This window comes from Jaculus jaculus, chromosome 15 (genome assembly GCF_020740685.1).
Source record: "Jaculus jaculus isolate mJacJac1 chromosome 15, mJacJac1.mat.Y.cur, whole genome shotgun sequence".
In the NCBI taxonomy this organism is placed as follows: Eukaryota; Metazoa; Chordata; class Mammalia; order Rodentia; family Dipodidae; genus Jaculus; species Jaculus jaculus.
The window spans coordinates 35949557-35964494 of NC_059116.1; the positions used below are offsets into that span (position 1 = coordinate 35949557).

A 14938-nucleotide genomic window follows, 5' to 3' on the forward strand; every position below is an offset into this window, starting at 1 on the left:
AACACTAAACAAAAAATTGCAGAAGACACTAGGAGATGGAAAGATATCTCATGTTCTTGGATTGGAAGAATAAATATTGTGAAAGTGTCAATCTTACCAAAAGCAATCTACACATTAAATGCAATCCCCATCAAAATTAATTCCAATGGCATTCTTCACAGAAATAGAAAAAACAATCCTAAAATTCATTTGGAAGCACAAAAAACCTTGAATAGCCAAAACAATTTTGAGCAACAAAAATAAGGCTGGTGGTATCACCATATCCAATTTTAAGCTATATTACAAAGCCATAGTAACAAAACAGCATGGTACTGGCACAAAGACAGCACATAGATCAATGGAACAGAATAAAATACCCGGATGTTAATCCAGGCAGCTATAGCCATCTGATTTTTGACAAAAATACCAAAAATTGGAGAAAAGATAGCCTTTTCAACAAGTGGTGCTGGGAAAACTGGATATCTATATGTAGAAGGATGAAAATAGATCCTTGTCTTTCTCCATGCACAAGAGTCAAGTCCAAATGGATCAGGGGCCTTAATATCAGACCTGAAGCTGCTAGAGGAAAAGGTAATGGAAACCTTTCAACATATTGGCATAGGCAATGACTTTCTGAATATAATCCCAGTTGCTCAGGAAATAAAACCACTAATCAACCAATGGGACCTCATGAAATTATAAAACTTTTGTATAGCAAAGGACACTGTGAATAGAGCAAAGAGACAACCTATAGAACGGGAGAAAATCTTTGCCAGCTACACATCTGACAGAGTATTAATATCCAGACTATACAAAGAACTCAAAAAACAATAAGAAATCAAACAACCCAATTAAAAAAATGGGATATGGTAAGCCAGACATGGTAGCACACGACTTTAATCCCAGCACTCTGGAGGCAGAGGTAGGAGGATCGCCATGAATTTGAGGCCTCCCTGAGACTACATAGTGAATTCCAGGTCAGCCTGGGCTACAGTGAAATCCTACCTCGAAAAACAAACAAACAAACAAACAAAAAAAGAGGACTGGAGAGATGGCTTAGCAGTTAAGCGTTTGCCTGTGAAGCCTACGGACCCCGGTTCGAGGCTCAATTCCCCAGGACCCACATTAACCAGATGCACAAGGGGGAACACACGTCTGGAGTTCGTTTGCAGTGGCTGGAGGCCCTGGCATGCCCATTCTCTCTCTCTCTCTCTCTGCCTCCTTCTCTCTCTGTCTGTCGCTCTCAAACAAATAAATAAAAATAAAAACAACAAAAAATTATAAAGAAAAGAAAAGAAAGGGCAGTGGGACTAAATAGTTCTCAAAAGAAAAAATATAGGTGGTATATAAACATCTAAAAAAGTATTCTACATCCTTAGCCATCAAGAAAATGCAAATTAAAACTACTTTGAGATTCTAGCTCACTCCTGTCAAAATGGCCATTATCAAGAAAGCAAATGACAATAAATGTTGGCGAGGATGCGGAAAAAGGGGAACACTTGTACACTGTTGGTGGGAATGTAGTCTGGTATAGCCATTGTGAAAATCAGTGTGGAGGTTCTTGAAATAGCTAAAAATAGATTAACCATATGACCCAGCTATATCACTCCTAGGCATATATCCTAAGGACTCTTCTCACTACCTTAGAGATACTTGCACAACCATGTTTATTGCTGCTGTATTCACGACAGCTAGGAAATGGAACCAGCCTGGATATCTCTACACAGATGAATTGATAATAAAGATGTGGTACATTTACACAATGGAGTTCTATTCAATGGTTAAGGAAAATGAAATTATGAAATTTGTAGGGAAATGAATGGATCTGGAAAGGATTATATTAAGTGAGGTAACCCAGGCCTAGAAAGCCAAAGATCAATGTTCTGTCTCATATGTGGTTCATAGCTACAAATGTTTAAAACATTACAGGCTATTGCCAAGGTCCTTGGTTTCCCACCAGAAACATCATCATAAGACCCTTCTGCTGAAAACTCCACATGCCTGGGAGGCAAGGTCACTGAGAAATCAAGCTAGAGCTGAGCTGAAAACTTTCTCCCTGTAAACCAGAAAGCTGGAAAAAACCTTCACTGCATACAGCCCTATGGGAGACAGAAGTCATCAGTGTTGAAAACAGTGGATACCGGAAGCCTCAAGTTTTGCCAGCCAGACCAAATGACCGAATGGGTGCAATAGTGGCATGTCTGCTCTGGGGGAAACCAACTGCTCTCTAATGGGACTGGATACTTGCCAAGGGCAAGGGAGGCCATGAACCTTAGGGGTATAAAGCCGGCTCTTGTTTGGCTAAATGAATATATTATGCTCCCCAAACTGTCCTGTAAGCACTACACTTAATATTCATAATAATATATTAATGCTACTCTCACTTTTGGTTAGAGAAGCTTCTCTTTTCAGATGGTGATGACCACTGTGCTGATCCAAAAGGCAACATACTGTTAACAAGAAGTGATGAAGGAGTGCTCAGCACTGAAACATCTCTATATCACCCTCCAAGGCTCAGGGTCCTTTGTGGTGGAGAGAATGTAAGAGCCAAAGGAAGGGTACCACTCCTTACAATGCAACTGTCCAGAAAGAAATTGGCCTCGATATCCATGACCTCACAGTGCCTAGCAACGCCTTCACAAGACCCTCATAATAGGAGGAAAAGACAATGACATCAAAATGAAAGAGAGACTAATGTACAGAGAGGGAGGGGATATGATGGATAGTGGAGATGCAAAGGGGAAAGTGGGGGAGGGGAGGGAATTATCATAGCTTATTGTCTGTAAGTATAGAAGCTGTCAATAAAAAAATTATACATTTAAAAATGTTTTTTATTTACTTGTAAGTATAGATAGATAGAATGGGCACAACAGGGCCTCCAGCCGCTACAAATGACCCACAGATGCATGGGCCACTTTATGCATCTGGCTTTACATCGATACTGTGGAACTGAACCCCATTCATTAAGCATTGCAGGCAAGGCCTTAACCACTTGAGCCATCCCCCCAGACAGTCTTTTTACTTTTGTATTTGAAGACAGTGTCTCATCAAGTTCTCCAAACTGGCCTTGAAATCCCTCTGTAACCCATGTTAGCTTGAACTTACAGTCTTCCTATCTCAGTCTCCCAGGGACCTAGGCTCACCCCCTCTATACGCTGATAATCCCCTCACTCCTCCTCTATAATAATGAATAATACTAGTAATTTGATGAGTCCATTATGAGCACCTTCCTTATCCAGGCTGAGATATCCTTGGCATATCCTTGGCTAATCCTCACAGAGTTCCACTCTATTTCCAATTTGCAAAAATACAGAAGGAATCAGAGAGGTCAGGAGGTTTCCTTGGGCCACACAGTTAGTGGAAGACTCGGGAGCAAACACAGTTCCCATGCAAGCTGACTAGTAAGCTGGAAGCTGGCAAGGCTGGCTGTGCCAGGCATCCTCGACCTATCATTTGTCATGTTTCTGTGGACATTGCAATGCTAGGCATCTATTGCAGGGGACAGGACATTTTGACCTTATCCTGGTTACCTCTGAATTCTCAGGTCCTGGGCCCAGGAAACCACTTTATTTTGTGTCACTGATCTCCTCTCTCTCTCTCTCTCTTTGACTAAGGACAAAAAGATAAAGCCAGGGGCCTGGAGAGATGGCTTAGTGGTTAAGGAACTTGCCTGCAGAGTCAAAGGACCTCAGTTCGATTCCCCAGTATCCATGTATGCCAGATGCACAAAGTGGCACATGCATCTGGAGTTTGTTTGTAGTGGCTGGAAGCCCTGGCACGCCCATTCTCTCTCTCCCTCTTTCCCTTTCTCAAACAAATAAAAATAAAAGATAAAGTCAGGTATGGTGTGGAGGATCACAAATTCAAGGCTACACTCAGACCTTGTCTCTAAAAGCAAAACAGGAGCCAAAGAGATGGGTCAGTGGTTAAAGGCGCTTACTTGCAAAGCCTACTAGAACTGGTTCAATTCCCCAGTACCCCGGTAAAGCAAGATGCACAAAGTGTCACATGTGTCTGGAGTTTGTTTGGAATGGCCAGAGGCCCTGATGTGACCATTCTCTCTCTCTCTGCTTGCAAAATCATAAATAATTTTTTTTTGTTTGTTTTTCGAAGTAGGGTCTCACTCTGGGCCAGGCTGACCTGGAATTAACTATGTAGTCTCAGGGTGGCCTCAAACTCATGGTGATCCTCCTACCTCTGCTTCCCGAGTGCTGGGATTAAAGGCATGCGCCACCACGCCCAGCTATAAAAGTATTTTTTTATTTAAAATATTTTTTGTTTATTTTTATTTATTTGAGAGTGACAGAGAGAGAGAGAAAGAGGCAGATAGAGAGAGAGAGAGAGAATGGGTGCACCAGGGCTTCCAGCCACTGCAAACGAACTCCAGACGCGTGTGCCCCCTTGTGCATCTGGCTAATGTAGGTCCTGGAGAATCGAGCCTCGAATTGGGGTCCTTAGGCTTCACAGGCAAGCGCTTAACCACTAAGCCATCTCTCCAGCCCAAATAAAAATACCTTTAATTGTTCACACATGTATATCCACACACACAGAAAAAGACAAACCAAACAAAACAATAATCATATTGGTTGCCACCCACACCTCGGGTCTCATCTCTCAGCTACTGGCACCAGAGGCTGGCCATAACTCTGGGGCAGAAGTGGGGGTAGCTCTCTGCTTTAGGAAACCCAGGGGGTGGGGCTGGGACTGTAGAAAGAACTCTTCCCACCTGGGCAGGCCACCCAGCCCAGACAGGAAGTAGCTGCTTCCTTCTGGAGACAAAGGAGGAAGTGGAACCAAGATGATGCCAGGAAGAACTCAGGGAGGCATGCCAAGGCCGGTGTCATGAGGTCCCGGCCCCAGGACACCGGGCTCTCGGGGAACATGAAGCCAGGCCTGGGCAACTGCTCTTGTATGCCAGATCGCAGATGAATCCTGGCACCTCCTTATGTCTCAGTTTCCCTAGGACTCATTTAGCATTCTGTGGCTTTTCCCTGCTGTAGGAGGAAGAGTGGTGCTCAGTAACACTGGATTGGAAACTAGAATTCCACCTGTGTGACCTCAAACAAAGAATTTTACCTCTGGGCCTCACTAGGGTCACTAGCTGAGTCTCCCTCATGGTGCTGAGAACCAATCTGGCATCTTTCTTTCTCTTTCTTTCTCTTTTTCTTTCTTTCTTTCTTTCCTTTCTCTCTTTCTCCCTTTCTCCCTTCCTTCCTTCCTTTCTTTGGTTTGGGTTTTCGAGGTAGGATCTCACTGTAGCCCAGGCTGATCTGGAATTCGCTCTGTATTCTCAGGTTGGCCTCGAACTCATGGCGATTCTCCTACCTCTGCCTCCCAAGTGCTGGGATTAAAGGTGTGCACCACCATGCCTGGCTTCTTTCTTTCTTTCTATTCAGTTATTTATTTATTTGAGAGAGTGCGAGAGAATGGGCACAATAGAGCCTGTAGCCACTGTAAGCAAACTCCAGACACATGTGCCACTTTGTGCATCTGGCTTATGTGGGTACTGGGGAATCAAACCTGGGTCCTTAGGCTTTGCAGGCAAATGCCTTAACCACTAAGCCATCTGTCCAGTTCCTTTTGTTTTAAAAATTATTTTTATGTATTTACAAGCAGAGAGAGACAAAGAATGTGCACATGCCAGGGCCTCTAGCCACTGCAAACAAATTCCAGACACATGTGCCACCTTGTGCATCTGGCTTTACATGAGCACTAGAGAACCAAACCTGGGTCCTTAGGCTTTGCAGGCAAAGTGCCTTGAGTGCGAAGCCATCTCTCCAGCCCTAATGTGGCTCCTTTCATGTGGCTACTCTTCAAATAACTTTTTTTAAAAATTTTTATTTATTTATTTGAGAGTGACAGACACAGAGAGAAAGACAGATAGAGGGAGAGAGAGAGAGAATGGGCGCGCCAGGGCTTCCAGCCTCTGCAAACGAACTCCAGACGCGTGCGCCCCCTTGTGCATCTGGCTAACTTGGGACCTGGGGAACCGAGCCTCAAACCTGGGTCCTTAGGCTTCACAGGCAAGCGCTTAACCGCTACGCCATCTCTCCAGCCCTCATGTGGCTACTCTTACCTCTCCCCAACATGGTGACTACTTCATGCTGTGGGGACAAGTATCCTCAGCCACCTTGCCACATCCCGGCCAGCTTCCTCAAAAAAGATCTGTCAATTCCAAGGGGGTGTGGAATAACTTTTGGATTAAATTCCTGTTTTCAAAAAGGGAGTGGGGAGGGGAGGAAGCATCCACAGAACTGAGACATGAGTTCAGGGGACAAGCAACCTCCCAGTCTCCTCTCCCTGGCTTGGGGCTTTGCAGTGCCTCTCAGTGTGGGGCTGAGATGTTCCCAGCAGCCGGAAATGGGAAAACTTCTCCTGAACCCAAATTCATCCATTCACTCGTGAGCATGGATTGAGCGTCAGCTGTATGTGAGACATCTTGTCCTATAGGCTGAGAACACAGGAGTGACAGAGGTGGATGCGGTCCCCCATCTCGTGTTTATAACTAGAGACACCATCAATGTGGCAAGGGGACACGCTCATATCTAAAGCGTGTCATCCAGTCCAGCAAGGAACTGAAGAGCCGTTCAACAGAGGAAGGACAGTGGGGCTGAAGGGCTACCTGGGGTGACCGCTCACGGGTGGCATGGGCCGCCAAGGCTTGCATGGAGTGAGAGGCCCAGCCACCCCATGATGAGGGTGAGGAGGCTGCTCTTCACCGGGTCAGGGGCAAAGGCCCTGCGGTGGGGGTTGATGCACTTCAGATATTCAAGGACAGATTCCCCAGAGGAACATGTCATTTGCTTGATCAATCAAGAGGAAAAACGGGCTGGAGAGATGGCTTAGCTGTTAAGGTGCTTGCCTGTGAAGCCTAAGGACCCAGGTTCAATTCCCCAGTACCCACATAGGCCAGATGAACAAGGTGGCTCATGTGTTTGGAGTTTGTTTGCAGTGGCTGGAGGCCCTGGTGTGCCCATTCTTTCTGTCTCTATCTGCTCTCTTTCTGCGTCCTATAAATAATTTTTTTTTTTTTTTTTACAGAGGAGGAAAGCTAGGTGTAGCGGCACACACCTTTAATCCCAGCACTCAGGTAGGAGGATTGCTGGGACTACAGAGTGAGTTCCAGATCAGTCTGGGCTACAGCAAAACTCTACCTCAAAAGACCAAAAGCAGGGCTGGAGAGATGGCTTAGTAGTTAAGGCACTTGCCTGCAAAGACTAAGAACTCATGTTTGAATCTCCAGGTCCCACATAAGCCAGACACATAGTGATGCAAGCATGCAATGTCCGCACGTGCACAAGGGGGCGCACATGTCTGGAGCTCATTCACAGTGGCTGAAGGCCCTGATGTGCGCATTTTCTCTCTCAAAACAAAAAACAAAACAAACAAAATTTTAAAAAAGAAGAAGAAAAATGGAGCAAAGACAGAAATACTGGATGGACATGAAGAAGGAAAGAGGAGACATCAGTACAGACCCACAGACAGGAGGACAGGAGGGAGCATGGGTTTCTTTCTTTGCTTTAATATTTAATTAATTGATGGTTGAGAGAGAGAATAGTATGAATGCACCAGGACCCCTTGTTACTGCAAATAAGCTCCAGTTGCATCTGGCTTTATGTGGGTAATGGGGAATTGAACCTGGACTGGCAGGCTTTGCAGGCAAGCACCTCAGCCTTTTAAAAATTATTTAATATTTTCAAAACATTCATTTAATATTTTCCCTATTTATTTATTTACAAGCAAAGAGAGACAGAGAAAAAGAGAAAGAAAGCCAGGGCCTCCAACCCCGCTTTGTACATCTGGGTTACATAATTTAAGTACTGGAGAATCAAACCCAGGTCATTAGGCTTTGCAGGCAAGCACCTTAACTGCTGAGCCATCATTCCACTGCCACCGTTTTTTTGGAAGAGGGTCTCCTAGAGCGCAGACTGGCCTCAAACTCACTCTGCAGCCTAGGATGTCCTTGAATTCCTGATCCCCTTGCCTCTATTTCCCCAGTGATAGGGTGACCAGCGTGCATCACCACACCTGATTCATGCAGTGCTGGGAATGGACCCAGAATTTTTGTATGCTCCACAAGCACTGTGTACCCACTGAGCCACAGCCTCAGGCTCCCCTTTTCAATCTGCTCTGCTTTTCTGGGACAAGGTTTCATGTGGCCCAGGCTGGCCTTGAACTCAGTTCTCAGCCTCCCGCATGCCATGGAAGAGGGGGACCTGAGCTGGAACCCACGTAAAGCCAGGTGTTGTAGTAGGATCTGTAAACCCAGTGCATCTTGGGTGAAAAGGGGGATGGAGTCAGGAGAACCACCTGAAATCTTGTGGTCCACCAGGTGAACAAGGAAGAAACCCTGTCTCAAAGAAAGTGGGAGGACCAGCACCCAAGATCGTCTTCTGACCTTTAGATGCATGTGTGGTACACACATGACCACGCTCGTACCAAGAACACACACACTCACACCGTGAACAAAGAGTTCCTAACCCATGAACGAATGAATCAATGAATGAATGAATGAATCAACCAACCATCGAGCCCAGCACACAGTGAAAGAGCCCTCCCTGGCTGAGGTGGTCTGACAGGGACCCGGGGTAGCCTGGCTCTGCAGATGGAGGAACAGGCTGGGGCCCCTCCCTGTGGCCAGGCAGCCGGCTCACCCTCATTCCCATCCCATGACACAAACACTGGGCCTGCTAGGCACCACCCGCCAAGTCACTGTTCTGAGCCACCTCCCTGTTACCTGGTCCCTTGTCCCCACACGGAGGACAACTCACAGCTCACACCTCGGATGAGAAAGTCGGCCTGAACCAGACTCTCTCTTCTCATCTGGAAAATGGGTCCCTGGTGGCTTCCTGCCTTGGGTCGCCCAGGGACATCTGTTGTCCCCCAGCGTTTTCCGGGGGTGGAGGAGATGGGGAGGTTCACTCACCCAGGAGCAGAAGTTTCAGCTCCCCACGGTCCTGCTTCTTCTGCTCCAAGAGTTTCTTGCTGATCTCCTGATCGATGCGGGCCGCGGTCTTCTCCTCCTCCGACAGGCACCAGGGGCAGCAGCTCCAGGCCAGTGAACGCGCCATCCGGGCCTCACCAGTCCGCTGGCCACATGGCAGGCTGTCCCCTTGCCGCTGCTGGGCCAGGGCCTGCCCAGCCCAACCTGGCTTTTTCGGGGAGAGCTACCTCTTGCGTGGAGGGGGGGGATCACCCCCCAGGGACACCGATGTCCCTGCCTGGGACCCCCCAGGAGCCGGGGCAAGGCCTGCTTGAAGCTAAGTGCCGGGACCAGGGCGGGAACGAAGAAGGCAGAAGGATCCCGCCCCCTCCAACCTGCCCAGACCCAGCCCTGCCCGCCTGACAGGTTGGTGGCTAAAGGGTTTCAGGCAGATAGGAGGGCGGGGTGGCAGCCTGTAGAGCCTGGGCTCCCCCTGGGGTGCCTGGCTGGGCCTCCTTCCTCATTCTCAAGAGGGGTGGCCTCGTTTCTCCCCCCACCCCAGGATGCTGACGCCATCCTCAGCTGGCCCCTTTCTCTGGAACCAACCCTAGACGTTTCTCTTGCTCACTGGAGGCTTTTTTCAGAACAGCTGAGGCTGGCAGCACTGGTGTACTTCTGCATTTGTAGCAGCGCCCATGGGTTTGCCTGATGAGGAAACTGAGTCATGAAGCAAGGGAGAGGCAGAGTGAGGAGCCGACCTGTGACCGCCCCCCCCCCCAGGCACCTAGAGTGTAAACATACTCAAGACAAGGGTTAGTTGGAGAGGAACTGTTTGCAAACATTTATTGAGTGCCTACTGTATACCAAGCTGTTTCATTTTGCTCCACCAGGGAGAAAATGACATCACTATTATTTTATTTTATTTTATTTTTTTTGTAAATGACAGAAATTACCCAACGTCCTAATAAGGGAGGTAGAAGATAAAATGGAAAAAAATTATTTATTTAAGAGAAAGAGGCAGAGAGAGGGGTGGGGAAGGGAAAGAGAGAGAATTGGCTCGCCAGGGCCTCTAGCCACTGCAAATGAATTCCAGACGCATGAGCCACCTTGTGCATTTGGCTTATGTGGGTATCAGAGAATTAAACCTGGTTCCTTAGGCTTCACAGGCAAATGCCTTAACCTCTAAGCCATCTCTCCAGCCTTAAAATGAAAATTTTAGAGGGCTGGAAGATGGCTCAGTGGGTAGTTTTTGCTACACAAGCCTGAGGTCATGAGACTAGGTCCCTAGCATCCACGGAAAAGCAGAGTGGTGGTGGGTGCCTGTCAGCTGGTGCTGGGAGGATCCCTGGCTCGCTGTCTAGCTAGTCTGGTGGAAGGAGAGATCTAGATTCAGAGAACCTGTCTCAAACATAAGGAGGAGGGGCTGGAGGGATGGCTTAGCCAAAGGACCCAGGTTAGACTTCCCAGAACCCAAGTAAGCCAGATGCACAAGGTGGTGCATGGATCTGGAGTTCATTTGTAGTGGCTGGATGCCCTGGCATGCCCATTATTACTCTCTCCCTGTTTCTTTCTCTGTCAAATAAATAAATTAATTTTTAAAAATCCTGAGGAGGAGGAGAAGCGATTGAGGAAGACATACATCAACCTCTGGCTTCCTCATGCACACAAATGCATGCATACACACAGACATGCGGAAAAAATTCTTTTGCATCTGGAGTTCATTTGCAGTGGCTAGAGGCTCTGGTGCACCTATTATTCTCTACCCCTCATCTTTCTCTCTCTCCCTCTCTGTCTGTCTCAAATAAAAATAAGCCGGGTATGGTGGTGCACGCCTTTAATCCCAGCACTCAGGAGGCAGAGGTAGGAGGATCGCTGTGCGTTCAAGTCCACCCTGAGGCTACATAGTGAATTCCAGGCCAGCCTGAGCTAGAGTGAGACCCTACCTCAAAAAAACAAAATTTAATTAATTAATTAATTAAATTAATATTAAAAAATATTTTTAAATCAATCAAGAGCCAGGCATGCTGGTACACAGCTTTAATCCCAGCACTTGGGAGGCAGAGGTAGGAGGACTGCCATGAGTTCAAGGCCACCCTGAGACTACGTAGTGAATTCCAGGTCAGCCTGAGCTACAGTGAAACCCTACCTCGGAAAAAAAATCAGTCCAAAGCCAGGTGTGGTGGTGCATTCCTTTAATCCCAGGAGGCAGAGGTAGGAGAATCACCTGAGACTACAGTGAGTTCCAGGTCAGCCTGGGCTTGAGCAAAATCCTACCACAAAAAACAAAACTATGGCCTGGAGAGATGGCTTAGCGGTTAAGCGCTTGCCTGTGAAGCCTAAGGACCCCGGTTCGAGGCTCGGTTCCCCAGATCCCACGTTAGCCAGATGCACAAGGGGGCGCATGCGTCTGGAGTTCGTTTGCAGAGGCTGGAAGCCCTGGCGCGCCCATTCTCTCTCTCTCCCTCTCTGTCTTTCTCTCTGTGTCTGTCGCTCTCAAATAAATTAATTAATTAATTTTAAAAAACTATATATATACGTATACACATACATATACATACATATATATATATGTAAATCCCAGCAATGAGGATTAAATTTAAAATTAAATAAATAAATAGGATTAGAGTTCGTCAGATAGAGATAAAATCCAACAGAGAAAAAACAAAGCAGAGATATTAAGGGAGTGCTCGATGGGTCAGAGAGACAGTGACAGTTACTTTCAGAACCCGAAGTCAGACCATCATAAAAGGATTCTTGTAGTTGAATACATGGGTCAAAGGGTATTTCCTATACTACATCACAAGGTCCTTGGACCTGCCAGTCCAAGACAACTGTGTTGTCTGTAGACCCTTTTAGCTAGATAGGCAAGATCTCATCATGTGCATGCAAACCTCCTTTGAGAAGTTCTAGAAAGTTCTGATTCAAATATCTCCAGGCTCCCCAGGGATTCACACCATATGGGAGCCTCTGGATCTCTCACAGATGAGGTGCAGGTAAGGCTCAGAGAGGGTGTTTGTGGTTCTGAGGGGACACACAGCCCTCAGAGAAACCATCCCTCTCTCTCTCCCCCACCCCAGATTTGTGGCCGGCAGTTGGCGGGCCCATGCCCGCCCAGTGCTGGCTGATGGGTGGTTCCCTGCTGATTCATAAGGAGACAGATGGGAGGTGAGATAGGGGCTGGTAGGAGCTGTCCTGCCCACCCACAGAATGGCTGCGAGGGCTGTGAGCCCCTCAGCTTGGAGGCCCCACTTCTTCCTGGTCTGAAGCAGGAGAAGAAAGTAGAAACAGGCTGTGGTCTGGCAGCAGTAGGCCGAACAGCTGGGGGACTGGCCCAGGTACAGGCTGGGCACACAAAGGCCACCCTGCCTGGCCATGTTCGGGCCCTAGGAGTGCCACAGTGTGAATCATCAGGATGCCAGAGACCCTCAGTAGCACCTGCTGTGACTTCCACCAGCCTCAGAATAAACAGCTGGTTCTGCTCTTACCTTGACCCCCAAAATAGCCTGCAAGTTTCAAATGAAAAGTCCCTATAGTTCTCCCCCCCCCCCAAAACATGGCCACTTCCTTTGCACATGTGGGGCGCTGGCTGTTGATTTTCTAGCAGGAGTTCACCTGGGAATCAGAGGGGACTATGAATGAGCAACATACTGTGTGTAGAAAAGAAACACAGGGGAGATGGCCCAGTGTCCCGAGTTCAACCCATCCGAGAACCCTTGTAAAAGGGAGGTATGGTAACACACACCTGTCATCCCAGCTCTAGGGAAACCGGGCAGGAGGATCTCTGAGGGGCTCACTGGCCAGTCAATCTCAATCAATCGTGAGCTCAGGATCACAGAGAGATCCTGACTCAAAGAGGTAATGGCTTTCCAGAGGATGATACCCAAGGGTGTCCTCTAGTCTCCACATGCACACGTACGTGCACACACACACGCTACACATACATTCAATTAAAAGAAAAAAAATAAAAAAACAGGGCTGGAGAGATGGCTTAGTGGTTAAGGCTTTTCCCTGCAAAGCCAAAGGAGCCCAGTTTGATTCTCAAGGACCCACGTAAGCCAGATACACAAGGGGCACATGCATCTGGAGTTCATTTGTAGTGGCTGGAGGCCTTGGTGCGCCCATTCTCTCTTTCTCTCTCTCTCTAATAAATAAATAAATACAACATATTAAAAAAAAAAAACTTGAGCCACCATACCCAGCTTTACTTAAAAAGAAAGAAAGAAAGAGGGAAAGGAAGAAAGAGCTGGGCGTGGTGGCACATGCCTTTAATCCCAGCACTCTGGAGGCAGAGGTAGGAGGATCACCGTGAGTTTGAGGCCACCCTGAGACTACACAGTGAATTCCAGGTCAGCCTGGGCTAAAATGAGACTACCTCAAAAAAGAAAAAACACAGGCCAGGTATACTGGCTCATGCCTATATTCCCAGCACTGGGGAGGACAAGGCAAGAGGATAGCAAGCAGTTAAGAGGACAGCCTGTGCTACAGGGAGAGTTCTGGGTCAGCCTAGGCTAAAATGAGACCCTGCCTCAAAAAAAAAAAAACATACTCCTCCCTTCCCAGGGTAATATTTTGGATTTCTGTGGAATTCATTTCTGCATTTGGAGGGATACTTTAGTAATGACTTTTTTGGGGGGCTCACATTAGGGTCTCTCTAGCCCAGGCTGATCTGGAATTCACTCCATAGTCTCAGGCTGGCCTCGAACTCACAATGATCTTCCTACCGCTGTCTCCCGAATGCTGGCACTAAAGGCGAGTGCCACTACGCCAGCTGACTTTTTTCTTTTTTGAGAAAGGCCCACACACAGTCCTTATTCAATACGCTGCTGTTTTCCCTTCTCAGGGCTGAGCTCTGTCTGTCTGTGTCTATTTGGCATCCACCCATCCATTCACTCACCCACACACCCAACTGTCCATACATCCACCTATACATCCATACATCCATCCCACTTACCCATTCATCCACGCATCTATCCATGCAGTCACCCACCCATCTACTCATCCATCCACCCATCAATTCATCCACCCACCCATCCATCTATCCATTCATCATCCATCCTCCCCTATAATCAGGAGCTGTTATCTCCCTCCCATCTCTTCCCTTCCTTGTATGTAGCCCAGAGCTGGCCTTGGTTTCCTGATCCTCCTGCCTCAGCCTCCAGAACGCTGGGAGGGATGGCCTATGCCTTGTGTCCCGTAGTTTCCCTTCAAAAAGGTCCTCGCAGGGCGCTGTCCTGTCCCTCGCGGGCTGGCTGACCCAAAGCAGCTTCCGCTGCCCTCAGCCAGGAGCAGCGCGGTGGCCTAGCGCCACCTGCTGGCCGCAACGAAGCACTCTGCCCTCTCTGCTCCAGACACAGGGGTCTTCTCCGGGTCTTCACACTGGCCGAGACCCTTTTCCTGGGCAAGTGTGGTGTCTCCGCCCCTTGTCACTCGCAGGATCCTCCTGAGATGTCAGGTTCTCCCAAACGCCTCTCCCCGGGGCCCATCTAAAGCAACCTCACCCCCAGCTCCCACTGACCCATCTTCCTTCCATGGAAGCCTTGAGGGACCTATTAGGTCCTGGGCCTGGCTTGTCAAAGCACACGTGCCTCCTCAAAACACTCAATTCAGTTACCACATCACCCAACATGTCCACTGCTGGAGATGAACCCAAAGACATATGAGCACACCCACATTCGTATGAGCCTGGTCTAGGCATCCAAATGTCACAAAGACAACACTGTGACCCAGCCCCGGGACAGAGAACAGGACAACCTCACTGACGGCAGAACATTCTAACCCTTTCCAACACTGGGGGGTCTCAAGAATGCAATGCTTGGTGTTATTACACATGACACACTGCAAGGTCCCACTCCCACAAGGTCCCTAGAGACATTCGATCAGAGACAGAAGTGGACAGTGGATGCTGGAGGGCGGCAAGAGGTGCTCAATGGCACAACTTCCGTACGGGGACAGAGAGGAATTCTGGACGTGGAGGGGAGGGATGGCCGCACAGCTATGTAAACGGGCTTCCTGCTGCTGCTCAAGAGCATTTTCATT

General features: G+C 48.0%; 1 protein-coding gene across 1 annotated transcript in view; it reads right to left on the reverse strand.

Moving 5' to 3' along the window:
- Gna15 (G protein subunit alpha 15) overlaps positions 1-9050 on the reverse strand; it is a 30826-nt gene extending 21776 nt beyond the window's left edge. Inside the window, exon 1 of the mRNA XM_004654948.1 lies at positions 8906-9050. Within this exon, the coding sequence (XP_004655005.1) occupies positions 8906-9050 (145 nt within the window). The remainder of the gene's footprint in view (positions 1-8905) is intronic.
- Positions 9051-14938: the final 5888 nt, after the last annotated feature.